The sequence below is a fragment of the Camelus ferus genome, chromosome 8 (genome assembly GCF_009834535.1).
Source record: "Camelus ferus isolate YT-003-E chromosome 8, BCGSAC_Cfer_1.0, whole genome shotgun sequence".
In the NCBI taxonomy this organism is placed as follows: Eukaryota; Metazoa; Chordata; class Mammalia; order Artiodactyla; family Camelidae; genus Camelus; species Camelus ferus.
The window spans coordinates 34,955,691-34,982,450 of record NC_045703.1 but is presented as its reverse complement, the minus strand read 5'-3'; the positions used below and the strand labels follow the sequence as shown (position 1 = coordinate 34,982,450).

The window sequence follows — 26,760 nt, the reverse complement described above, 5'->3', positions numbered from 1 at the left end:
TTTTTCCTTAAATTTTGGTAGAATTCACCTGTAAAGCCTTGGGGACATGGAGTTTGCTCTGTGGGAAGGTTTTAAATTATGAATATAATTTCTTTAATGAATGTAAGGTTATTAAGATTTTATATTTTCCTTGTGTTAGTTTGGGTAAGATGTATTTATCAAGGGACGTATCTATTTCATCCAAGTTGTCGAATTTATTGGCATACAGTTGTTAACAATATGCCTGTATTGTTATTCTAATATTTATGTGATTCTGAGATGGTCTCTTCTTTAATTGCAGATATTGATAATTTGTTTTTGATTTATTTTTCTTAAGCAATATTGCTAGAGGCTTATATTTTTTATTAATCTTTGCAAAAAATCAATTTTTGTCTTGTGGATTTTTTTTTCTATTTTTTCCCACTGTTTTTATTATTTCTTTCTTTCTATGTCTTTTAGGTTTAATTTGTTCTCTTTTTGTCCCTTTTAAAGGGAATATCTGGTATAGTTTTGAAAAGCACTAGAAAGATATGTATGCTTGGAATATTTATGTTAAACAGATTTTTTCACAATCTTATTTTTGTTATCAGGGATTTTTTTTCAAGTGATATGATAATTGCAGCAAATTTAATTTCAATTAATTACATCCCATTAGCATGAAGATTGTAGGCAGCATAGAGAAATCATAAGGCAGAAAAATATTTGTTCTTTACTTGTCATACCAAACTCCTAAAAATAGCACTTTAATTTGAAGGTGGAAGTATAGTTATATATTTCAGGCAGCTATACTGCATAGATCTTTTTTCTCATAGTCTCTGCCTTATCAGCCGTTACGTGTGAAATTTTGTCTGCACCATTGACATATTGATCATACATGTCAATTATGAAACATTTCCTCAAGATACATTTCTTTAATATATTTCTCCAATTATCTGACATCAAAATGATGCATGGTATGGTTAGGTAGTGTATTTTTTTTTAATCTTTTTTTTCTTTTTCTACTTGTCTACACGTGTTTTTCCAGTTATACTGTAAACTTACAAACAAGCATAGTCTCAGAGTAGGCCTCAATAAATGTTTAATTATTTTAATGTTTTCCCTTATAGATGCTTCTCAGCATTTAAACATTTTAAAATCCATCCTTCTTGTTTCTAAAGAATAAGAATTGATCATAAAATATCATTTTTAGCAAGTAACATGAAACCACTGAAATTTTTATAGTTCTTTTTTTTTTACTCCAATTTTCTAACCAAATTTTGGAAACCATTTGTATGCAGACCACTTGGATATTTACAGACAGAGCTCGTTTTATTTTGCTCTGCCTTATTGCAATTCTCAGGTGTTGCATTTCGCAGTTGGAGGTGTTTGGAAACCTTGTGTCTATTGGTGCCCTTTTTTCCAACAGCATTTGCTCACTTCATGTCTCTGTGTCACATTTTGGTAATTCATGCAATATTTCAAACTTTTTACTATTATCGTATTGTTTATGGTAATCTGTGATTAGTGATTTTTGATGTTACTATTGTGATTGTTTTGGGGCTCCATGAACCACACCCATATAAAACAGAACTTAAATGATCAGTGTTGTGTGTGTTCTGACTGCTCTGCCAACTGGCCGTTCCCTCATCTCTCTCCCTCTCCTCAGGCAGGCATCCCTATTCCTTGAGACACAACAATATTGAAATTAGCCCAGTTAATAATCCTACAGTGGCCTCTAAGTGTTCAATGAAAATGAGAGTTGCATGACTCTCATTTTAAATAAAAAGCTAAAAATGATTAAGCTTTGTGAGGAAGGCATGTCGAAATCTGAGGTACTGTCAAAGCTAGGCCTCTTATGCCAAACAGCCAAGTTGTGAATGCAAAGGAAAAGTTCTTGGAGGAAATTAAAAGTGCTGCTCCAGTGAATGCACAAATAATAGGAAAGTGAAGCAGCTTTATTGCTAATATGGAGAAAGTTTTAACGGTCTGGATAGAAGACCAAGCCAGCCACAACATTCCCTTAAGCCAAAGCCTAATCCAGCACAAGGCCCTAACGCTCTTCAATTCTATGAAGGCTGAGAGAGGTCAGCTGCAGAAGAGAAGTGTGAAGCTAGCAGAGGTTAGTTCATGAGGCTTCAGGAAAGAAGCCGTCTCCGTAACATAAAAGTGCAAGGTGAAGCAGCAAGTTGTCCAGATCTAGCTCTCTGGATGTAGTTGGCTACACTAAACAATAGATTTTCCATGTAGATGAAACAGCCTTATATTAGAAGAGATGCCATCTAGGACTTTCATAGCCAGAGAAGAGAATTAAATGCCTTGCTTCAAAGGACAGGCTGACTCTCCTGTTAGAGGCTAAGGCAGCTGGTGACTTTCAGTTGAAGCCAGTGTTCATTTACCATTCTGAAAATCCTAGGGTCCTTAAGAACGATGCTAAATCTACTCTGCCTGTGTTCTATACATGGAAGAACAAAGCCTGGGTGACAGCACATCTGTTAATAACATGGTTTGCTGAATATTTTAAGTCTACTGTTGTGTTGTACTGCTCAGAAAAAAAGATTTATCATCTATTGAGAGCCTATTTTATACCAGGTGCTGTGCTAGACTTTGAGCATTGCAGCGATGAGTGAAAAGATAGAGTTTTGCTCTCTTGGCACTTACAAATATAGTAAAGAAGCAGGAATTAATCACATATCAAAAAAAAAAAAAAAAAAGTAAAGGAATGTGGTACTCTGACTCACCTGGCCTGGGGACAAGGATTTTCTAGCCCAAGACATTTGCGTTGCAATCCAAGGATGAGTAGGAGTTAAGTGGGAAGGAAGATGTCTTATATCGTGAATCTGTGATTATTCAGCCTTGCAAAACCCTGCTCCTCAGGCATGCCGATGGTCCTAGTTCCAAAGCTCTAGAGTGTTTATGTCCTGTGCTCTCATTCCAACAACAGGTCTTTTCAAATCTATAAAGTTTAAAAATCTCTTCTCTGGGTCACTACTGACAGGTCAGTTACCGTACTCTGTATTTCACTGAGTTCTTCAATTAATCCCAGGCCAAGAAGTTAGCATGGTGTTTTAGTAGTTGGAAAAGTCTTTGTACCACCAATATTATGAAATGAAACCTTATTTAATTGCAGTTGGCTAATTCGTGAGGTGGGCATCCAGGCAGGACACATTTCAGTTTCTTAGAACACCTTCTTGCATACAAATAGCTTACATGCTATTCATAAGTAATATTCACATCGTGTATCATGAAAGCCTCTCATGAAAACACCTTGAGAGAGCAATTATTTTAACCTAGTTCAAGGAATTTATTATTTTAATAAAATTGCATTATTTAAAACATGCATGTAACTGGAAGAAATTCTGCACCTTCACCCTTGTGCTTGGGCGTGTGCTTGTCCTTGGCAGCAAGAGTGTGCGGAATTATGTTGCCAACTCTGCTGTGGACACAGGTGTGAGAGGCGAGCTGCCCAAGGATGTGCTGTGCTAAAGACAATTTTATTTTCAACATTCTAGCTTGAGAATCAAGTGCGCCTGAGAATCAAGACCTGGAGTAGATAGGCCTTTATTGGACAGAATAATTTAAGGTCTGTTGGAGAATTACAGAGGGAGGCCCAGTACCAAACTGCTTTGCACACCAAAGTGGGTATTTGGTAGTAAAAGTCTGTAAAAGCCGGGGGCCCTGGACCTGAGGGAAGAGATGGTCTGGGGAAATTTCCTCTGCAGGAGAAAGGATATGTGTTTGAACTTGTTTTCTACTCTAGGTTGTACTTAAATCTGTACTCTTCACAAATTTTGCACAAAATTTGGACTGAATTTATAACGTGTTGGTAAAGAGTGAGGTCCAACATGGGGTCGAGTGGGCCAGAGAGAACCAAGGTTTGGGGCCAGTGAGAGCAGATATGAGAGGAAGTCCCTCCCTTCTGAAAACAGGGCTGTGCTTTTCAGAACGTGGACCTTGTTCCCCGCCTCACAGTTGTGCCCTGTGCTTGGGAGCCTGCAGCCTCCTGAGCGCCACCTCAGGTCCTGGGACATTTGCCTTGTACACACTCTTCCAGAGCATTCTTAGCCAAAGTGGGCTTGGAAACTGAGGCCTTAGAGGGAGCTGAGTGGCGCTGGTGTGTGTGTGACGGGTTGGCGGGCGGTGGGGGTGTGTGTGAGAGGGGATGGGGGCACTTCCCTCCTCTCAGGCAGCCTTTCCTCATAACAGTTCCCAGGGGTGAGGCTTTAATATACTTGTGCGACTGCTTTTTCCCTCTAACTCTAAACAAAAACAAGCAGGAAACCAATTTTCAGGTTCAGAAGAATCCACTGGGGCTGGCAGAGCCTTCCTTTTGTTTCCTGACAAATAGCTTGTTGACACTAAAAACAAAAGGTGTATTTTCTGGCACTGCTTCTGCCTTTTGTTTTGACAAGCACCAGCTGCTTTGTGGACGGGTTCAGCTTTCTACCATTTCAAAGTCCAGTGCGTGACATTTACTTGGGTTATAAACTCCAGTTATTCATGCTGGTTATTTTATTAGTAATAATTAATGATAGCCATCTTTAGTGGATAGCTGGGTGCACAGGGTCAGATTATTAAAAGAAAAGAAAAAGAGAAGATGTGTCCCCATTCTGACCTTTAGTGAACTCTGTCTCACTCCTTATCTGCCTGGGGACGCTTGCTTCATTTAAACGCCTAAATAGGCAGTGAAATTAGTGCACACCTGTGATGGGAGCTGAGACACACACACACTCTCATACTTTCATAGTCACATATATGTGTGTCTCTGTGCCATGTGTGGATGAAAATGAGACAGTAGAGATTTTGCTCTTCATTGTATGTTTGCCAAACTTGAAAGACAAGTTCATTTAAACATTTTGATTTTTATATAGATTTAAGAGATCTCTATGAAGAAATCCTGCTTTATTTATTCCATTATATTTGGAAATATTATTTCCATTCTATGTATAGTTACTTTTTATAAAACTGTACTCTTCCCATCAAACAGACTGCTCACTTTTCTTTGGCTAAAGAGTTATAGCCCCTAAGGAGACCCTTGGAGGATACTGGTAACTTATGGTGTTTTGCAGTTTCATAAACAACAGTGATAGAAATGAGTGAAGCTAATGGACATTGTTCCTTAATTAGAAAAAAAAAAAAACTGCTGATAGACCTTGGCCAAGCTGCAGTTGAAAAATCTGGATATTGGCTTCGGTCCTAGAGTGGATTATGATCCTCACTCTATTACTTCTGTCAAAGATTCTATCCAGTTTTTCTCCACAGCTCTATTTATTCTGATTACTCTGACTTCAGAAAAACCCAGTGGAATTCCACCTGCCACATACTGCTGCCTACTAAGAGTGATTTTAAAAATGCACTTTGGGGGAGGGTAATAGCTCAGTGGTAGAGTGGTAGCATGCACAAGGTCCTGTGTTCAATCCCCAGTACCTCCATTAAAAAATAAAAATAAAATAAAATGATGGTTGCTGGTATGCAACTACTTAAAAAAATGAAATAAAAATGCACTCTCCCTCTTCCTTACTTTGCTTCTTTTTTCTTTCTCCTTTGCACTTACCACACTGTATGAGTACTCATTTATTTTACTGTCTGTCTTTCCCCATTAGTATGTGAGCGCCACAAGGCAGGACTTTTTGTTTCTTCCATTCACTTCTGAAATTCTACCAACTAGAACTGTGCCTGGCACGTAGTAGGTGCTTGAATGAATTGTACTTGTTGAATAAAAAATGAATGAGTGTATGAATCATGGTGGTAGGCTGTGGCTTTGTCATCAGTTCTTGTGGGAACCTGGAAAAAACACTTAGCTTTACTGAAGAAGATGGGTATTTTTTGTCACAGGTGTCACTGAGAATTTAATGAAACAATGGATTCTTTTTCCAGAAAAATACATGTACTCATTAAAGCACATTTACAGTAAGTTTCAGAGATTTACTCATGGACCCACATACAAATTTCTTACTAGCTTTAAAATCCTGATCAACTCTCCTGTGTTTCTCCTGGAGAAGAATTTTTCCTTGCTTCCCCTCTCCATACTGTCATCTCTTACATTTGTTCATTAAACTTTTTTTAAAGAAAAAGTCAAACTTTTCTGTACTCAGATCTTAATAATCTCTTCTGTGTTAAGTCTTAATAATGTACTCAGATCTTAATAATCTCTTCTGTGTTAAGTCTTAAATAGAATATCTTAATATCCTCTTAATGCACTTTTTGAATCTTGCTGAAGCTTACTTCTTCCACGGAGTTAGTAGCTTCTACATAGAATTAACCTGTAAACATTGAAGAACTGGTTTTCTTGCATCTTCATTCATGGGCCCTCCTCCCTGACTTTTGCCCACCAAACCAGTGTTGGTTCTTCACCTGTGCACATGCCTTGTCCTTCATTTTGGGGGAGTTTTCATCTTTTTCCAAACCCTTATTCAAAGTGTACTTTCTTTAAGAAGGCTTCCATCTTTGACACACTGTTGGTTGTTTATATCTCTGACGGTACACCCTTGGCAATTAAATGCTTTTTGTTTCATCACTTCCTTTTTGATTTATAACTCAGTTAAAATGGTCTCTTATTCCTCCTTTGATATTCCAAGATTCTCAGAGGAAAATAAATACACCCTTCTTTAGCTCTTTTGCTTTTCGTCTGTTCTCCATGTAGTTATTATGAAATAAACATTACTGATACATTTCGGCATATAAAGTACACAGAAAACTACATCAGTATTACCCTGTAGTGTAAGAAGAAGGTTAAGATACTTTTAGGATATTTTCTATCTTTTATTTGGGATAAACATTTAATGAAAGTAAGTGATGACATAGCGCATCATTTAGTGTTAAAATGATAAAGTACCCCTGCTGAAACTTGGACGGGATTTTGTTGGTGTCTATTTTGATGGCGGGTATAAGTGCTGTATCAGTCATAAAATGTTTTGACTATCACCTCTGGTATGGGCAAAAAGAAGACAGATTCTCTCCCCCACCCCCACCTTTTTTCTTTTTGAAAGAGAAGCTTGTATCCGGTAAATGCAGACTGGGCTGCCAAGCCCAGAGCATGGCATTATTAACCCATCCGGAGCAGGTGCACACGGGGACTACCAGCTGATTAGACTCAGTGTTTGGTCTATTCCATGAAGGTGGTTTCCAAAGACCAGGTTATTTTGTAGATGTTAAAAGGATACTTAATACTTCTGATAAAGTGGGATGGGATAATATTTATGACATCTGAGAATTAAAATTCTTTCAAAGTTAGTGAATTAAAAAAATTCCTTTTGCTTTTCCTTCTTGGAGTAAGAAAGGAAATTATTCATGAAGGAGAGAAAGTAACTATTTCTTTTCTTCTTCTTCTTCTTTTTTTTTTTTTTGGTAGGAAACTAAGTGGGGCTGTCACTCTGAAATTAGTGCCCCATATAACTATTAAAAAGAAATACTACTACCCCAAAGCTTATTCGTTTAAGGATTCTGAACAGACATTTGTGGTGTTTTGTGCAGCAAGGCATTTCCTCAGGAATTATAAAATCAATTGCATTTACTTTCTCCAGATGTGACAAAGATAGAAACCATTTAATGATGAATGCTTCCAACTCTAACCCCTATTCCTCTAGTTTCTAGGACAAACATTATCACCTATGTTGTACAAAAACAAAGCAAATGGGTTAAAATTTACACTTTTATTTCCAGCTCAATGATTGGAAATACCATTATATATGTACACACTTTGTTTTTTATTTTAAAAGAGAAATCAGTATTAGCTTCTGTTTCCTTTTACACAAATAGACGGTGGTTGTAAAACAGAAACACTACCTTGAGATTGAATGCCTATCTGGACTTTTTGTATTCTTCCTAAACTTTTTGCTTATGCATACTTTTGATGACTAGACTCAGGGGAGTTGATCTGAGTTATAACCAGATTCTTTCACAAACACGCAGCCCGGCACCTTCCTCAGTGGGGAAAGTACCAATTAGTTCACCTTACTTACTTCCTCTCTTAAAAAATTCCTTCAGTATCCCCTTTTACAATGACTACGAAGGCCAACAACAGCAACAAAAAAGCTGTATCAAATGACCCAAGAAAAGAGCTTCCGGGTTTCTCTGTGACTGCACTTCCTACCCCAGGTACTGGATGTGACATTGTCAGTTTGTCACACTCTTTCCGTGTGTGCAGCCCTGATATGCTTGTGTTTTGGAGGACAGAAAAGTCAGCCTCATTTCTGATCTGTCATTCATGCGAAGTGTTCTCCCTGGGAGAAGGGAGTGGTCAGATTGGAATCTGTGGTCTGAGGCCAATTCACATTCAAATCTGTGGCGCAGCTGGCCCAGAGCAGATAAGGCTTCTCCTTGAAACGCTTTATACTCTAAGCTATGTGGCACAAATAAAAGAGTACATGAAAACACAGGCGTTATCTAAAGTCCAACATTCAATATCAACCAAAGGACTATATAAAATGCCCACATTGAGGTACAATGTGTTACCTGTTTCATCAGCAGGTATTTTTTTAACTGCTTCAAAGGGCATTTGTGGTGTTATCAGACTCAGCCTTTGTGCCAGGGAGGGCTGCAGCCTCAAGCGAACGCAGGGAATAATCTAAAAATAAAAAGTAAAACAACGTAGCACTAGCTTTTGTATACATCAAACCAGAAGAGCGGTGGCTGAGTACTGCGGGAATTCTGGGTTGGCAGGTTTAAAGTAACGCTTCTACCAATGGCGGTAAGAGCGTGTGTTTAGCTGGAACAGAGCTGATGTAGGGAAGATAAGGTGAAGAAATGGCTGGTGTCCAGGTGGGGGTGGGTCTGGAGTTCGAGGTTAATAAGGGTTTTATTCTATAAGCAAAGGGAACCCTTAGAACTTTTTTATGTGTATGTACTGATGAGATGTACGGGTCATATTTTCAGATGATTTATCTGGTGGTGGTGTTGTGAGCAAGGGGGAGAGAGACGGAGACATTGCATGTATAACTTGTAGCAATGGTGCCTTGGCTCCTTGTGTGTGATCTGTAAAGAGAAGCTATTCATACTAAAGAGAACAGATAGGAAAATATTGCTATAGTCCAAGTGATAATGATGAATTTGACAAAGGTTGTGGTGGGGAGAATGGAAAGGAAGGAAAGAATAAGGAAATACATATGAGCATTGTTAATTTTTTTCTTTGTCCTTAGTATGCTATGGGACAGGGAAAAAAAAGTGGCAGGGTTAATTTACTGTAAGCCAAGGGGTGTGCTGAGCCCAAGGAGATTTTATAGAAGGGCAGGGACGTGATTACCTGGACCATAAGGAAGGCTTTCATCAGAGGCTTTCCTGGCAATGTTGCTGAAACACAGATCAGTGCAGGTGAGTCATACAGAACCTCCATAGCTCAAGGGGTTGATTCCAAGCCTTACATTTAGACATGATAAATGGCTAAATGTGATTATGAGCGTACTCTGCAAACTGTAAGTGTTTGTGAAAATGTTAGTGTTATCGATCCTCCCAAACCACACTGGAGAGGACAATAGGTGGTTTAATCCTTTATAACCTGTGTAACCGTGATGATAACAATAAAGACGCCCCTCTCCCTGCGTTCCACCAGGGGAGTCATCCCAGGGAACTTTCCTCCTCGCTGGCTCTGCCAGGTCGATCCACTCACTTCCCTTTTTACAGTTTCTGGGACTGGTTTTAGGAGCTTATTTTTTTTAGGGTCTGTCTACTGTGGCTTAAGGCCAGTTGTCTTTGTTTTTAGGGAGATACTGGGAAAAGAAATTATTTGTTACATTTTGTTACTGAGGATGTGTTTTCTCTTTTTAAAAATGTAGGAGGAAATTACCTCCATCTGATTGGTGCTGCGACTGTCCCACTTTGTGCCAGGCACTAAGGCAGTAGAATGGCTAGAATGAGATGCTAGTAAATGAAATGAGGAAACATTAATGGAGATACCACATCTATTAACATGTTGATTTTCCTAAATTTTGATTGCTATCTATATTACTTAAATGTTGATATTCAGTAACACTGCATAAATTTTGTTTTCTTAAAGGTGCATTTTGTCTTCTTTGTAACATAAAGAACGTCCAGTTAGTCCACACTGCGGCTTTAGTTGGCCTTTTTTGAATGAGTAAAATGGCCTGCTGCCACCTGGTGGCAGCATGACTTAGTCAAGACTGGGCAGGCAGGACAGAAAAGTCACTTCAGTACAAACACAGTTAGAGCAGTGAGATCATGTTCACATAATCACTTGTGTTGTATCATGACCTCATATCTAAAACCAAATATATAACTACTCCCTTAAATCAGTTCTCTTAAAATAGTTGCTATTCATTAAGCGTGAATGGGGCCAGGCATCAAGCACTTTTACATCCATTATTTTTCTTAATCTCAAAACAGGCCTACAGGGTAATAATTTATTGTCCCACTTACAAATAAAAAAACCCAGGCATAGCTTCCCCAATAGGTTGCTGTAGCTCTCCTTTGATATTATATTCTGTCTCCTGATGTGCTGCTGAGTGCTCTGTCCTTCCAAGCAGATTTGAAACCCTGGTGTCATGTTTGATCTTCCATCTGGTTCACTGCTTACCCATCATCACCCGTCCTATATTCCTTTGAGATTTTTCTTGTACCTATCAGTTCTGCCAATGTTTCTAGTCCCTATCTTTAAAACATGTGGATTTTTGAAGCATATTCCTGATGGACTTTTTTCAGCTTTTCATGTTTAAATAAATTATAAAATGATATCTTCTTGTAAATATCCAAACTATGGAGTAGAATGCAGAGTAAAAAGCAGAAGTCCTTTGTCATCATTTTTGTCATCACTCCCTAATCTCCAGAGAAGTAAGCACGTATAATTTTTGGCTTGTTAGTTTTCAGTATATACATAAAACTACAATAGTCCTAGCGCTCTGCGATTTGACCTTTTCATCCCGCTGTAGGGCTTGCAGAGCCTTCTGTCAGTGCCACTGAACTTGCAGTCAGTCGTCACCTAAATGTCTGCAAAATAAATCTTAGACTTCAGTTACATACTTCTTTCACCCAAAACAGACATTATACTTTTTGCTCCATTTTCATCTAATTGAAGCATTTCTTCTTCCAAGGCTATAGGTTACTGAGGGTCTCCTCTCCTTTTTGGTTATTCTTAATCAAGATCTCTTTTGTGGCAGGTATGGCTTAGCAATAAAAGTTATTGTCATTAAATATCAATAAAATGTGTGTGGGTGTATGTGGTGTCATTTTATTGGATAATTTTTCACATGTCAGTGTCAAACTCTAACCTATCCTCAGATGTCTTATATAAGTTTCTAATTTTCTTTACCATTTCTGCACCTCAGTATTTCTCAAACTTTTTTTGTGCATCAGATTCACCAGGGAATTTAATAAAACCCAGATTGCTGGGCCCCACCTTCAGAGTTTTCTGAGGTCTGGCCTGAAGCCTGCACATTAGCAAGTTTCTATGTGATGCTGTTGCCCCGGGTCTAGGGGCCACACTTCAAGGATCCCTGATCCACAAGGCTCTCCCCTGATGCCTTTTACTTCCTAGAATGTCCTGATCCCTTCTCAGCACTCGCTCTTTACTGCACGTGAGCTTAAAAAGAGCGTTGACAACCAGACCTGGGGTGTGTGTGCCCTTGCAGAATGGGGCCAGTAGGGGCTCTAGAAGGCAGAACTGAGGAGAGTGACAGTTCTGCCCATGGCTCAAACCACAAAGTAAGGAACAATTTTCATACATGCAAAGGGTGGAAAGAATTATCGGTTGCTCATTAGTCTCTGCAGCAGCACATGCTCTAGCAATCACAGTCTATAGCCAATGCGTCATCTCTGGGTGTGAAAGATCACAGTATAACACCACTATAGCCAGAAAACCATTTTTAATTTATTTTCTTCACTTCCTGTTGGTAGTAAAATTCCAGGTATTAAGTGAGCTGATGTATCCAGTCAAATAGTTACATGTATTTCATTGTTACTATCAATTCAATACTGGTGTGATTTACCTTGTAAAGTGATTGTACCAATCTATTATACAAGAATCCAGAATTGGCGAGACAGAAAAGAATTTTCAAAAATTCACCACAGAGTTCTCTACAAAGGCAGTAAAATTACTATATATCTCTAACCACTTGATTTGCAAAAACTGCTCGCTCATACATGTACCGGGCAGAGAAAATACATCATTTACAGGCTTGATTATTCAAAATACAAATGTATTGTATGTGTTTGAAACTTATAATAATGGATATTTGCTCTTTAGAATGATGAGACATAGGTGATATAATTGCACTTCTGAGAATTTAATCGGCCAGATAAACTGTAATTCTTGTCAAAGTTTACATATCTACATTTGGACCAAACATTTTAATGTTAATGCATAATAATTACACTAGAAATCAGGGAAGTGCATGGAGTTGACCCATGTTGCTTTTTTGCTTTAAATATTTGTATGAAGAAATTTTGCCATTTCTGGAAATGGGTAAAAAAATTGCCTGAGTAACGATTAGCTGTCACTAAGCATGCATGTATCCATAAAAATGTATAGTGTTTTAATATGTTTGCTGAAAAATTTCATAAATGGCATTGTAATGGTATGTATCATTCTTCAACTTCCTTTTATGCCTGAACAATTTGTTTCAACTGCCATATACTATTCCATTTTATATCCATAACTAAGCTTATGTATTCCCCTACAATGGACATTTAGGTTATTTCCAATTTTTCAGTGCTAGAATTCTTCAGTGACTGTTCTTGTAGTATATATAGGATACAATCTAGACATGAAACTGAGGTAGTATACAAATACTCAGTTTTACCAAACATTGCCAAATGTTCTTTTGAACTAGTTGTATCAAATGACATTGCCACTAGTATTGAATAAAGGCTCCTTTTTCACATTTTTCCCAACGCCTGTCTGTGAGAGTTTTAAATTTTGTCCAGCATAAAAAGTGTGAAATCTCACTTCATTGTTTTTATATTTAATATTATTAATATTCCTAATTACTGACAATAGATACTATCCTTCTTTCCTTATTTTTATTAGTTATCGGGTTTTTCTTTTCTGTGAATGGTCCAATTATATACTGTGTCAATTTTTCTATTGTGTGGTCTTTAAAAAAATTGGTTATAGGTCTGTACACAGTCTGATTATGAACCTTCTTTTTGGTTATATGCTTTGCAAGGACTTTTGCCAGTTCTGTGGCTTATAGTTTAACTTTATTTTATAGTAATCTTGTTGTTGCAAGTTTTTAATTGTGTAAAGTGTAATAAATATTGTCCATCTTTCCCCTTAAGGCCTGTATATCTTTTTCTTTTTGTCTCGTCTAAGAAACCTTCCCAAGTCCAATATACTCAGAATTTTAAAGTTTGTTTTTTACGTTAGGTCTCTATGTAAAATTATTGTGTATACAGTAATTTTTAATTTTTAATTAAAAAAAACTTTAATATGGATTATGAGTAGTACCAGGATTTATTCACTAATCCATCCTTTCATCACTAATTTGAATATCTGGATCTGTTTGGATTTTTCATTATGTTCTATTCACTTATTTCTGAAGTTGTAGGAAACACACATTTCTGTTTTCCTATAAATTCATTACATGGCCACCTTGGAATGTTTCCAAGCCTTTCATAATTTCAGTTGGACAAACAATAGTCTGTGGACCTTAATTTGGCTCCTAATGTTGAATCAGTGTGGTAATCATTAGTGTCGTCTACCAAATGTTTCTAGTTCTCTGCCTTTGGGGAAGCAGTGGGATTGCATTTTCTACTCTCTTTGCATTAAGGCACCAGCATACAACTTATTTGCCAATGGGTTTGTTTTTGAGTAGAAGCTTTAAATAGAAGCTCCAGGAACCAGCTTGTGATTTGCCATACTTTCCAGTCCTGTATCAGCAATCATGGAAGCATGGAGATGAAAACTCCCTGGCAGATGTAGAGATGGACATAGCGTAGGTGACCTTCAGTTGACATGAAGATGAATGAAAAGTGAATCTTTGTTGTCTTAAACCACCGAGCTTTTTCGGAGTTGTTCATTACTCCAACATAATCTGGCATTTACTGACTAATATTGTGTAATTTGCAATTTGATGACTGGGAAAATGGTAAACAAACATTTTTCTTTTGTTGAAAAGTACTATTTATATTTGAATGCCTCTCTTTTCAGTTTCTCCCCCCTCTTCAATTGTGTCCCCTGGTGCAGGCATATTCCCTAATGCCCGTGACCTGTCAAACCAACTGGAGCCAGTTTTTGATGGCCTCTCACAGCCTGCAGTTCCCCACCCAGCCTGTATTTCTTCCTTCAAACCTAATTTCTTCTCTTTGAGTGTTTACATTTTAAAGATGATACCAGAAAAGATAAGTATTTTACCTAAAATCTTTAAATGATAAAGATCAACATTATGACCTGATAGTGAAAAGCTGGCTTTCTCAGTTTCCTCTCATTATCACATTGGTGTCTACTGACTTGATAAACCTTTTAGACTGGCTCTGATATTAAAATCCATAATTCTTCGTTCAGGTTGATCACATTCACATTCATTGGCTCATATTTCTGGAATGTTAAGGATAAGACGGTAAAGAAAAGATATGGAGGATACTAAGAAGATACATCTCAGGCAGAAGTATCTTTTTCACATAATTTCTTCACCAGTGAAAATTTCCTTCTAAACACACAAAATCAGCTTATATTGTGGCAGAACTGGGCAATGACAGAGGTAGGGAAAGAGAACTACATTTTTAATTGTTCGCACTCTGATGTGAAATATATGACTCCCTGGGTTGGAAAGCTTGCCTCCTGACACCTCGGAGGTGTTAGGTGAGGCAGTGGACCGTCTGATGGTGATGATGAGTAGTTTCAGAGCGCGGAACACGGCCGACTTATGTGGTGGGCCTGCCCTGGAAGCTTTGGATTCGACAGAAGAACACAGGGCCTCTCAGAATGCAGGTGTGAGAAGGGATGGGGTAGCAGGCATCAGCCAAATTCTCATTTTATAATATTTTAAAGACTCCTGGTGAGGGTTGCAGACATCCAGAAAAATCACGTCAAGTGTCAAAGTATCACATTTATTTATTTGCCTTTGCCAATGTTTATACATGTTATAGTCTCACTAAAGAATATCAAACCTTTCCGATATTGGAATGCTTTCATGCCAAGCTTCCTGCTCCTTAAAAAAAGTGTTGATTGGTTAGTTAACGTTTATATCTTTCTCTTTTTAGGTGGTTCTTTGGAGGAATCAAGAGAGTAGATGCAGAAAATCAACTATTATATTCAGGAAATCAGACGGGTGCCTTTTTAATCAGAGAAAGTGAAAGTCAGAAAGGCAACTTCTCCCTTTCAGGTATGGGCACTGTTTTGTGTGATTTAAGTATGGATTTTAGTGTCTGTCATCACAAGCCTGCTGTTTGAACATGGATATGTTAATTTTAAATTTGCCTTATTTGTTATCTTCACAATGGTGCCAAAGTTAAACCTACTCAACTACTAAAGAGTAATATAAAAATTAGCAAGAAGTTTCTATCTATGGGTAGCAGTCTATAAATAGTGTCAAATACACGCACTCTAGGTACGCAATGAAAAATACATCGATCTGCCTGTGTTTTCTCACTTTTGCATTATCTAGGAGTCTATCCTTCTAGGGAAATGGGAAGCAAGAAGCAAAATCTAAACTGTTGTCAAAACTGATCTTTTCATAATACCTTTTGCTTTTTCATTTCATTTGTCTCTCCCTGGTAAACAGAAAATGAAATGAAATGCTGAATGCAAATGTGCTATGTGCTGGAAACTTTGACCTGAACTGAACTCGGACTCTGTGAGTTTGGTACCCATTTTCCTTCCTCACATCTAGTGGTCCCAAAGATTAGGGCAGATGGATTGGAACTGGAGAGAATTAAGGGCAGGGGTGTTAAGGCAGGCTTTTTGGAAAGCTGGTCCTTCAGCTCACACGTATTCTGGCTCTGAGTCAATATAGTATTCTAGAATCATTTGGCTTCAACTCCCTGCAGACCTAGTTGGAAAGAGCTGTTCTGATGACCATTCTTGAAATGTGCTCAAGATGATGTGCCTCTGGCCTTTCTTGTCTATACCAGGGTGATAATAAAAATATTTAATGACTGATATAGGATGGGCATTAGCTGTTCAGAATTGATGCCCCACCAGGCTGTGACTTCACATTAGTGCACACTTAGGTGACATATGTGAATATTGTATTATATATAATAACTTTTTTTCTGATTATAAAAGTAATAAAATATTTTCACATAAACAGAAAAGCTCAAAGAAGAATAACCTAGACTATCGCTTTCTGAAGGTACATTTTTAATACTGAAGTACTTTTTCTGGCAAGCTTTTTTCTGTGCTTAATTGAGAAGTATATATAATTAAATAAACAAACACATACACCCATACACAGGGAAAAAAATTGAGATCATTTTGTAAATAAGAAATACATATCTATAAATGTGTGTGCATTTTTTGTATACATATATACACACATATGTACTTCTATGTATAAATACACACATATTTATGTGTGTGTGTATAATATGGATCTAGGTTCCATTTTTCTTATTTCTGTCTTTCAGTATCCTGTGAACATTTTTGCATTTTTGTCCTTTAGTATTCTCCTACATCATTATTTTTAGAAGTCACATAACTCTCCATTGTATGGCCATGTCATCATTTACTTAGGCTATTTCATACTTTGTATGTTTTCATTATTTTTAGTAATTTTGCTGTTATAAAATGTGGTGCAGTGGATATCCTTATAGATAAATATTTGAAGATTTCCGTGAGAATATTATATTCAGTGGAAGAAAAATTAATTTTTTGGCTATTCTATGCTTAGTGATAAGACAATGTGTAAGAGAACTAGTTGTTTAAATACATCCACATTCATTTATTTGCCTTTGCCACTATTTATATAAAAAATTAAGTAGTCATTAGTTAGCCCAAAGCTAGATTAAATATCTTAGATTCTAGCATTAAAAATATAGAAGAAAAATATTTCCATGAGGAAAACAAACTAAAATTAGAATTACCTGAATCATACCTTCAAGTAATTCCCAGGCTACAGTGACTATTCTGAACACTCTCCACGCAGACTACTATGGACCAAAACGGCTTTTCAGGCTTAGAACAAAATCACGAGGATATTGGCTGTCATGTGCTGGGAATACTCCAGCGCTTGCTAGTGGCCTTGGGAAGCTTTGTAAGCCTTACTTGGAGATCAGCGTATCATTAGAGATTCTTCTTCAGTGAAGTCAAACCATTTAGAGTTTTGAGACAAATTATCTGATTGCTGTGTATTCAGTAGGGGACAAAGTAAATGCAGACCATTAAGTTCTACTGAAAGGAAAATGTTCTTGTTAGCCAGAGGAGGGCTATTCGGGAGAGAAAAGGAGAGGAAAGGGTCTTTGATATATCTGCATTCAAACGAACAAAGAGACGGACAACCCAGTTGCTGACAGTTGCTCACCACGAAGGATCTTCAGGTATACCAGGCATGGATCTATTTCTTAGTCCAGTCGTCTCCTAATCTGTCTGAACTGATGGTCTTCAGTTTTGCTGACACTTGTGCTGCTAAAGGCAGGCAAATAATATCCCTTTTCTATCTCTGTCCTTCCCACGTGAGTTTTCCTTAGAAGTATTGTCTTTATTCCTCGGGCAACAATGGCTCGCAGCTGTCAGAGGGGCGCTCGTGAGGGAGCATGATGTATCGATGCTGGGGTGGCTCCAAGGCAGCAGCCCCAGGTTGGGGGGTGCTAATTGGCTTGTTGTGATCCTCCCATGGCTGTCAGCTCTTGTGAGGTCTGAGTAGATCTGGAAAGAGAGTTAGGGCCGTGACACCTCTCATAACGGCAAGACACTAATTAGCTGTGAATTACAGCAGTGCTTTTGGATATTACATATTATACGTGGTAGCCAGAGAATCTGTCTTCGTTAGATGCATGACAGGTAGTTTTTGTGGCCTTACTGTTATTTGTCATTGGTAGAGAATAGTTTTTCTGATGAAAAATACAAAATGCTGACTGCATGTCAATGGGTTTAGCTATTTCTTGACTTCAATTAGTTACTTTAAAGGAAATTGTTATTGTTTCGCCATTAATATTAATTTAATGTTTGGCATCCCATAAGCATTTATATTATTACTTAAAGTACACTTTAAGAAAAAAATACTTTGAAGGCTAAAATCAAATTTCAGGGGAGTTTTTCAGGAGAGATTCTGCATTGCACATTGTAATTTTACTTTAGGCAGGTCTGCATAAGAAAACATCCAGAGTAGTAGAGGGAATTCTAGATTCATCCTCAGCGAAACCCTTTCAAGAGCAAATGATAATAGATTGGAGATGGCTGAAAAGTGACTACATTGAGAACATGAGGCAAAAAAGCTTATCAGCAGTATTCAGGGTGATGCATGTAGTAGCTGACATAATTTATTTATACATCTGTGTATTTCTTGAACAAACATTTGAGTGTCTACTCTGTGCCAGTCCTTTGCTAGGTCAAGGGCAGCAGGAGAGCAAGGCATAGTTCCTGGACCCAGTCTTCAGGAGGATTATAACACAGCTGTCTTTCTGGGAGACAAGATGGGGCAGGGGCCAAGTCTCGGAGGGGGAGTCAGGAAAGTTCCACAGAGGAGGCAGGATTTGTGTTCGGTTCACGTTACAAGGTAGCAGCGTGGGAATGGTTACTCCTGGCAAGGCAAATGCACAGAGTTGTGAGTCTGTTTGCTTTTTTGTGGAGTAGAGGGTGGGAAAGGGGGAGGACAGCGCAGGTATGTGTGTGTGTGGCGGAGGGGGAGCAAGAATAGAGAAAAGGAGGAATGGTTGAAAATGAGCTTGGAAGGGAAAATTGCAGCTGGGCTCTTCAGGGCCTTGTATCCCATGCTTAGGAATTTGGACCTTATTCTATGGGTCCAAATGTAGAGGGAAGTTTTAGGCAGAAAGTGACCTGGTCTGACTTTTGATGACAGTGTGGAGAACGGATAAGAGGTTTATAGTCAATAGTTGGAGGAGGAGTGACCGGGGCAAATGCGGTGGCATCACTTGGCTGCTGTGTGAAGTCACAGGTGCGAGACAGCAGAGTCTGTCAGCAGTCTGCAGAGTGGGGCCATGGGACCCACACTCAGCGGTCTGCACTAAGGCTCTGCTCGTCCCCAGAAGCCACATGGCCCCTCTGTTGCTCTCCTCTTTTTTATGGGGCAAGTGTGGGAATGACCGTAGGACTTGGGCTAGCAGTCTCTGTTTTGGTGCTAAGCAGTCTGAGTTTGGATATCAACTATTTGCAGGGTTGTTTGGAAGTCCAGCACTTCTGGGCTTTGGAAACCGTTGGAAATTGCAGCTCCTCTTTTGTGGAAGAGGAAACCATAGGATCTGTGGCAAGTTGAGTTCTGGTGCAGCCCTTCTTGCCAGGCGTAGGCGGCGATGATGGGACAGGTCCAGTGGGGCCGTTGCCATGCAGTCTAGAAAGAGTTCCGGGGTTCTGTACTAGAGACTCCTGCTTATCTGCACAGGTGATGGCCTGAACCAGGCCAGAGGTTTGGCAAATAGAGAGTAGGGCAGGGAGGTAATAAATATTCAGAAGACAAAACCAACAGGGATTGGTGGCTGATCAGAAGTGGGGTAGAAATAAGGGAGCATGCAGAATCTAGGATGACTCTCAGATCTCTGACATGAGTGACTGCGGATTAGTGATGACTCTAGCCAAGATGAGGTATGTAGGAGATATTTACCAGGAGAGAGGAGAGGGGACCAAAGGAAATAAGCTCAGAGGTATTTGAAGCAATTGCAGGAGGACATACAAGTGGCCATTCTCTCTTTTTCAACTTGTGTCTGCCGATTTTGAGCTGAGTACTCGCTATGATAAGTTTCCATTACAGTGAACATGCAGGCCCCGTGGAATATGCAGGACTTTCATAGTAGTACTTTGTGATGCTATGAAGTCCCTTCTTGAGAATATAAGATAGGCGTCTGCAGCAACATAATTTAATTTTAAAATAAATATACTGGAATTTTTAGAACCAAATAAACGTTTTATCCTTCAAAGGGATAGAATGCCATTGTTCCAACTATTGCTCAAACGGTAGAACCGTCTCTACAGAAACGATATCACTTTATGTTAAAAGCCTTAGCTGGGGCAATTCTATGTTCACTGTGGGCAGCTTTGATACTTGGAAGTGGCCAGAATTATCTGAAGCAACTTTCTGAATAATTTGGATGATTAACCTGAGTGATACCATGGACTTATAACTTTGTAAATATTTCTGCATCCCTTTTAAATTAATTCTGAAGGCAATTCAAAAAGTAATGAGCACACGAGCAGCTCCGTTAGGGAAGATGTGTACCCTTTCATGTTGACCTTGTGTGTATCCTTCTTGTTGAACTTACATATTCAAAGATTCATTATATTTATGAGTAACTCTTTCACCGGAGGTAAAAATGTACTTCTCAAACTGGGTTATACACTGCTTGAGCAGATGGAACATACTTTCTTTGCTTCTGTGTCGCACTTCTTGTCTGTCTCCATGGTTTCTAGTGCAGTTTGTAAAGACAGCAGATGCTCAGACACTCACTTCTTTACCTGCCGTCTTCCAGGAGCAAAGGCCAGCAAGGCCACCATCACTTTCCTAAACCTCTGAAGTCTGTCGACCATGGGAGGTGACAAATAATTCTCCTGTTTGTATTTCAGATTTATTTTAGAAAGACAGTTTCTCACCTTGACAGATTAGTTGTTTCCAGGTAATAAGACTTCTGTAGAGGAGACAAAATTGGAGAAATAGTACTTAAGTGAGGCCCTATCTCTCTGCCTGGCACAGGGTTCAGACCCAAACTCACTTCCACTGACTGCTGAGATAACATTACTGCTCCCAGACTTTTCAAGACCTGCTGACTCATTCTAATCTGATGCTGACCAATAGTAAAAGGCTGTGTGTTTCATTATCAGTCCACTGAGCCCCCATTTATTCTTCATTTAAAATTCATATGGACATAGTGGCCACAGAGCAGTAGGAATTCTATAACTATTAACTGGGAATAGAAATAGATTGTATATCCTGAGGAGGGGCACGTATTATATGGTTGGAAAAAACTGTTCCTTGAATTTATTATGCAATAAAACTTCTATGGATTCTGGGACCATTTTGATATTGGTTAAAGTTGTTTTGCTTTTTAAAAAGTGCACATGCTGCAGAAAGAAATTTTTATGTTGATAACTGTATCTCATATAAAATGTATTAAATTTTAAACATGTTGGTGCCATCTTAGAAAATGCCTTTTAATTAAAGTCATAATTTAGTTGTGTTCAACTTAATTGCAAATATCATTTCCTATAATAGCAAGTGGCTTTTTGGTGAGTTATAGTATATGCTGCCTTTTCTTAACATTCCTACTGATAAATTATATTTCAGATGTTATAAATACTCTATAAAGTTAAATTAACATTTTATTACATAGTACATATATCTCTGTTTGTGTCTATACACACACATACACATATGCACAGACAAGAGCTTTTTTCTCGAGGGTACTGTCTCACGGAGAAATCTTCTTACTGAAAATCCATGAACTAGCCTTTCTAGAAGTTACAGTGTTCTTAAAAGGGCTTGTATTATGTTTTTTTTTTTTTTTCTCTTTTGCTTGTCTGTGAGCCCATACTGACTCATCTAAATTTTCTCTTCTGGTTTTGCTTACCTTATTTCGTTTATCAAAAAAAAAACCTTTTCTGTATGAGTAGTTTGAGCTATCTGGAGGAAAACACAACAAAGAAATGATGCAAATTATTGTCTTTTGGATGTGACTTTATAATAATCAATTCCAGAAATTAAATATGTAATTGGGAATTAATAGGTCATGTGGAGTTGGTGAAATTGCAACCTTCTTGTAATTCATGACATATTCCATTCATATTAATTTTTTTCCCTTTATTGGCTGCCAAATTAATTTAATCCTTTATTTATATTTTCTCCACTGTTGTGCTTCAAATGAAGTTGGCAGCTAGCTCAATCATTTGAGTTGCATCCGCCTACTTTCTTTCTTTTTTCTTAAATTTTATTTTATTGAGTTATAGTCAGTTTACAGTATTATGTCAATTTCCAGTGTAGAGCACAATTTTTCAGTCATACATGAACATACATATATTCATTGTCACATTCTTTTTCACCATGAGCTACCACAAGATCTTGTATATATTTCCCTGTGCTACACAGTATAAACTTGTTTATTCTGTATATACCTGTCAGTATCTACAAATTTCGAACTCCCAGTCTGTCCCTTCCCACCCCCCCCCGCCCCCCGGCAACCACAAGTTTGCATTCAATGTCTATGAGTCTGTTTCTGTTACAGAAGAGATACAGCATCATAGTAGCCCTGTCAACGGAGTCTATCCATCAGTGATTTGTTAGATTCTAGCTAAATATTCTCCCAACTTCAGTGTGAATATAGATGAACTGACATATAAGTGACTGGAGCAGACTTTGTTGCTTACGATCAGGGCTAGTCATGAAAAAGGTGCTAGTCATGAAAAAGTCATGAAAAAATGCTCTGACCGTTGCTCAGAGTGTGCCCCTGTCTTAGAGAGGGAGGACATGCAAATACCAGGAAACCAGGCAGCCTCTGCTCTCCTGTGTGGAGCCAGTCTCATGATTTGGACCTGCCCTTGGCATCGTGCATACCACCCCTCTCCTTTTCTACATCAAGTGGAAGAGCAGCTTCCAGTACAGTTAATGTTATAGAGGTAGAAGATGACAGGTGATGATATGTGTTGCAAATTAGGTGAGGTTAACCTTCTAGAAAGAAGGAAATAAGAACTCTGCTCTCTCATGATTGTGTTTTTCATGCGTTCTTCTGGTTCAGCAAACAACTCAGCAGTACTGTCTTTGTCACTTTGGGCTGCTATAACAAAGTCCACAGCCTGGGTGGATTAAACAACAAACATTTATTTTCCACAGTTCTGGAGTCTGGGATGTCCAAGATCAAGGTGCCAGCAGATTTGATGTCTGATGAGGGCCTGTAGACAGGCTGTCTTTTTGCTGTATCCTCTCATGGGAGGGGGTGGGTGGGAGAGAGAGAGAGAGAGAACGCTCTGGTCTCTTCCTCTTCTTATAAGGGCACTAATCCGATCATGAGGATTTCACCCTTGTGACCTCATCTAAATCTGCTTACTGCCCAAAGTCCCACCTCTTAATCACACTGGGAACCTCGGCTTCAACACATGAATTTGAGGAGTAAACAAATTCCGTTAGTAATTACAAAGGACTGAATTCTACATCTTACTGTCAGCAGGCATGCCAGCTGAGTAGGAGAAGATCCGCTCTTTATCCAGCAAAGCCACAGGGGCCGAACACTTGCTAGACATTGGCGATACGTTTAGAGGGTGGCGTGTTAGCAGCTCTGCTGTGTGTATACCAAGAAAAGGAAATGTACACTCATCTAAGTGGACAGGAGGGAGGACAGGTGCATATGTTCTTTTTCCTGAACATCAAATTTCTTTTCATTCAAGGATGAGTATAATAAAAAAAAGTCATGAGATTCTAGATGCTCAGTAACAAAATTTTCCAACTTATGTTCTATAACATGAATTCTTTGATAAGCCAAAATCTTCCACAGAAGAGAGTGTTCAGGAGTTAAATGCATTTGAAAAACACCTTATATTATATTCTCTCTGCCGTGACTCAACAAAAACACATTAAAGTCTCAGAAGTCTTAACAGCCAAGAAATTTAACTTTTCAACCCAGAGTTTTCCAGATTACTTGATCATAGAACTGTTTCTTTTTCTATAAAATATGGTTTAGGAAAAATAATAGTGTAAGGGATGATAAACAGTAATCTGAAGATGTAGAGAAAACTGATGTTTTTGAAACATTCACTAGAAGGAGCAGATGAAAAAATTTGAAAGCATTTAATTTGAAATTATAAAATACAAGAAAACACACATTCTATGAAAAGCATAAAAAGCAGCATGAAAAGGCAATAGGTGGGAGACAGAAAACAGAAAAAGTGTGACTTCAGGGATGTAAAGAACAGACTCGAGATGCTTGCTGGAGAGAAGAAAAAATAGATGAAAATTTGTGAGGGCAGACAAACAGGAGACATTTCTTTGACATTTATTAGAATAATTAAATGCAAGCAACAGTTAAGTATGTAGCAGAAGAAAACTTTTCTGAGTTAAAAAAGTTTGTGCTTATAGATGAAAAGAACTCTTAGTTGTTCCAAGTAGCATAAATGAAAAGATACACACTTAGGATATCTTTTCAAAATACTTTAATATCAAGGATAAAGGAAAAATTCTGTGAGCATCCAGGGAGGAAAAAAAAAAAAAAAACTGCAAAAGGATGAAAATTGAGGTGGTCTCTGAATGTTTCACACTATTAAGTACCAAAACTCAAAACAAACTTAGTCTTTCTTTGTTTCACCCAACTTTATTGATAAAGTTGAAACCTTCACCTAATCCATCAATTGTTAACGCTCTGCGACATTTCCTTTCTCTCTCTCCATCACTCACATATCTGTATGTCTCATATGTGTAACACATGTAAGTTGCAGATATTATGTCACTTCACCTTTAAAACCTTTAGTATTATCATGTGTGTCCCAGGAATAAGGACCTTCTCCTACATTATTATAATACCATTATTACCCCCCCCCAAATTTCACACTAGTGCAATAATATTATCTGCCATATCTCTCCAATCTCTCCAAATGTCCTTGCTAGCTCTTTGTTTATTTATTTACTTTTTGATACAATAAAGGATTATGCACTGTATTTGGTTTCTATGTATAAAAAAGCAATTTTCAAAAATATCAGGAGGAATATTTTAAACTATTTTTTAACCATTCGTTTATTAATTATTCATTCATTCACCCATTCATTATAGAACTTTCATTTGGGTTTGCTATATGTCATAATTGTGTAAACAAATAAATAGCTCACACTATAACACATATTTGATTATTATGTATATAAAGCACTTATATGCAAAGTGCTTTAAGAATCCAGAAAAGAGAACAATTATTTTCTGAAAGGGATTGATAAGGGAGGGCATCACAGGGAAAGAGATGACAGTAAACTGTATACCAAATAGTGAGTAAAAGTAATGGGAAATAGTGTGCATAAAACTTATCTTTCTATTCAGATAATGTTCATTCTTAAGGATCTTTCTTACTTTGAAAAATCAGATGATGCTCCTTAGATTAGAAATAAATCATTTTTTGTGATACAGTTTTGAACTTTTTAAAAAATAAAATGGAGATCTGTAAATTGTTCATCCATTTCCACCAATATGCTTGAATAACTAGCAGTGTGTTAGGTTGTATATATTATAAATGTGATCATGATAAATTCAATATGGGTTATATTTTTGTTTTTTGTTTTGTTTTATTTTTGTTTTTTGGGGGGAGGTAATTAGGATTTATTTATTATTATTATTTTTTTATTTAACAGAGGTCCTGGGGATTGAACCCATGACCTCATGTATGCTAAGCATGTGCTCTACCACTGAGCTATACTCTCCCTCCTTGGGTTATATTTTTGGATAGCAAGGCATTGCCAGACCTGAGATGTGAATACAGTTCTCTCTGGATCTTCAGCTCCGATAATATATAAACTTAATGATCTCCAACTGGAAACAGGGGGAAGGATTAAAAGAAGAGTTGAGCAGTGGAAGACAGAAGGAGGCAGAGATAAGAAAGAACATTTGAAGCATGGTGCTGAGTTTCGGGTTGAACAGGAAACTAAGACATGTTGGCTCTGGAAATAAATGTCAATGACTCACAGGCCTTCCAATTCCTCCTCCTTTCCTCTAGCCTTGAGCAATTTAGTCTAGTTTATACCTCAGGGAAATAATTACTAAATAAATGTTTACATTTCAAGATTACCTGATTCTTAAAGTATCTAAGTAATTTCTTTTTGTTACTCTAAGTGGCAAAAATATGTTATTGAAAAAAATACTGTAAAATTAAGCCTAACCAGAGTATTTCACATGGTGTTTATAACAAGGCTGAATGCTATACGTGTACCTTTATTTTAAAACCAAAATACCATACTGGCTTCCTACTTTCTGCTCCCCACTCCTGACAACTGCGGCCATTAGAGGGCTTTCAATCAAACTTGTGCTCCCTCTTGTGGCACGTCAAGAAATAGCGTGACGTTGTGAAAGCAATACAGGTTTTATGTTTTGTTTTTTGTTTTTGAGACCCATTAATTTATAGGAATATCTCCAGCAACTTGTGCTATAAATAAAAATATGCCCGACCGGCAGTAATTTTACTTTATTAATGTCAAAAAGTTGACCAAGTTTTACATTTTCTTAATAATTTGGGTATTTAGTTTCTTTGTGGTGATAGCTACATAAGATGTGTTCATGACATAAAAAGTAAATGAAATAAATAAAACCCAATCAATAAATTAGTAGCTCTAATTTTAAGCTGTATTTAAAATGATACACGCATATTGGCTACTTTATAACTATTTGTCAGCATTGCATCAATCATGAAGTCATTTCTAATGCATTTTAGAAACGTGCTTTGCATTAAGTTATTAGACATTTTGGCACTGGAACTACAATCTAAGAAAGTACTCTGTTGTCTTAAAAGCCTGTGTGTGGCAGGGACTAAATTTATTTTTCTATTTGTTTCAGCGGGGCAGAGACTTAGCTTAAGTCCTCTCTCTGCATAGCTGTCTCCTTATCACCTGCAGACACTTTTAAAAATGTTTTGCTAGAAGTAAAATACGGAGGAAGCAAAAACATAAAAGGAAAAAAGCAGAAATTATATTCCTGTTTTCATATAATTTAAGTAAGAATCATTTTCTGTATATCTCTTAAGTGTATAATCCTGAACAAAATGATGACCCAGGCCTTAAAGAACTTGTGATTCAT

The 26,760-nt window shown here is 37.7% G+C and overlaps 1 protein-coding gene across 1 annotated transcript in view; it reads left to right on the top strand.

Annotated features, from left to right (window-relative positions):
- The window catches only part of FRK (fyn related Src family tyrosine kinase), an 82,009-nt gene that overhangs the window by 24,088 nt on the left and 31,161 nt on the right, over nucleotides 1-26,760 (top strand). The window contains exon 2 of the mRNA XM_006193096.3: nucleotides 15,106-15,227. Within this exon, the coding sequence (XP_006193158.1) occupies nucleotides 15,106-15,227 (122 nt within the window). The remainder of the gene's footprint in view (nucleotides 1-15,105; nucleotides 15,228-26,760) is intronic.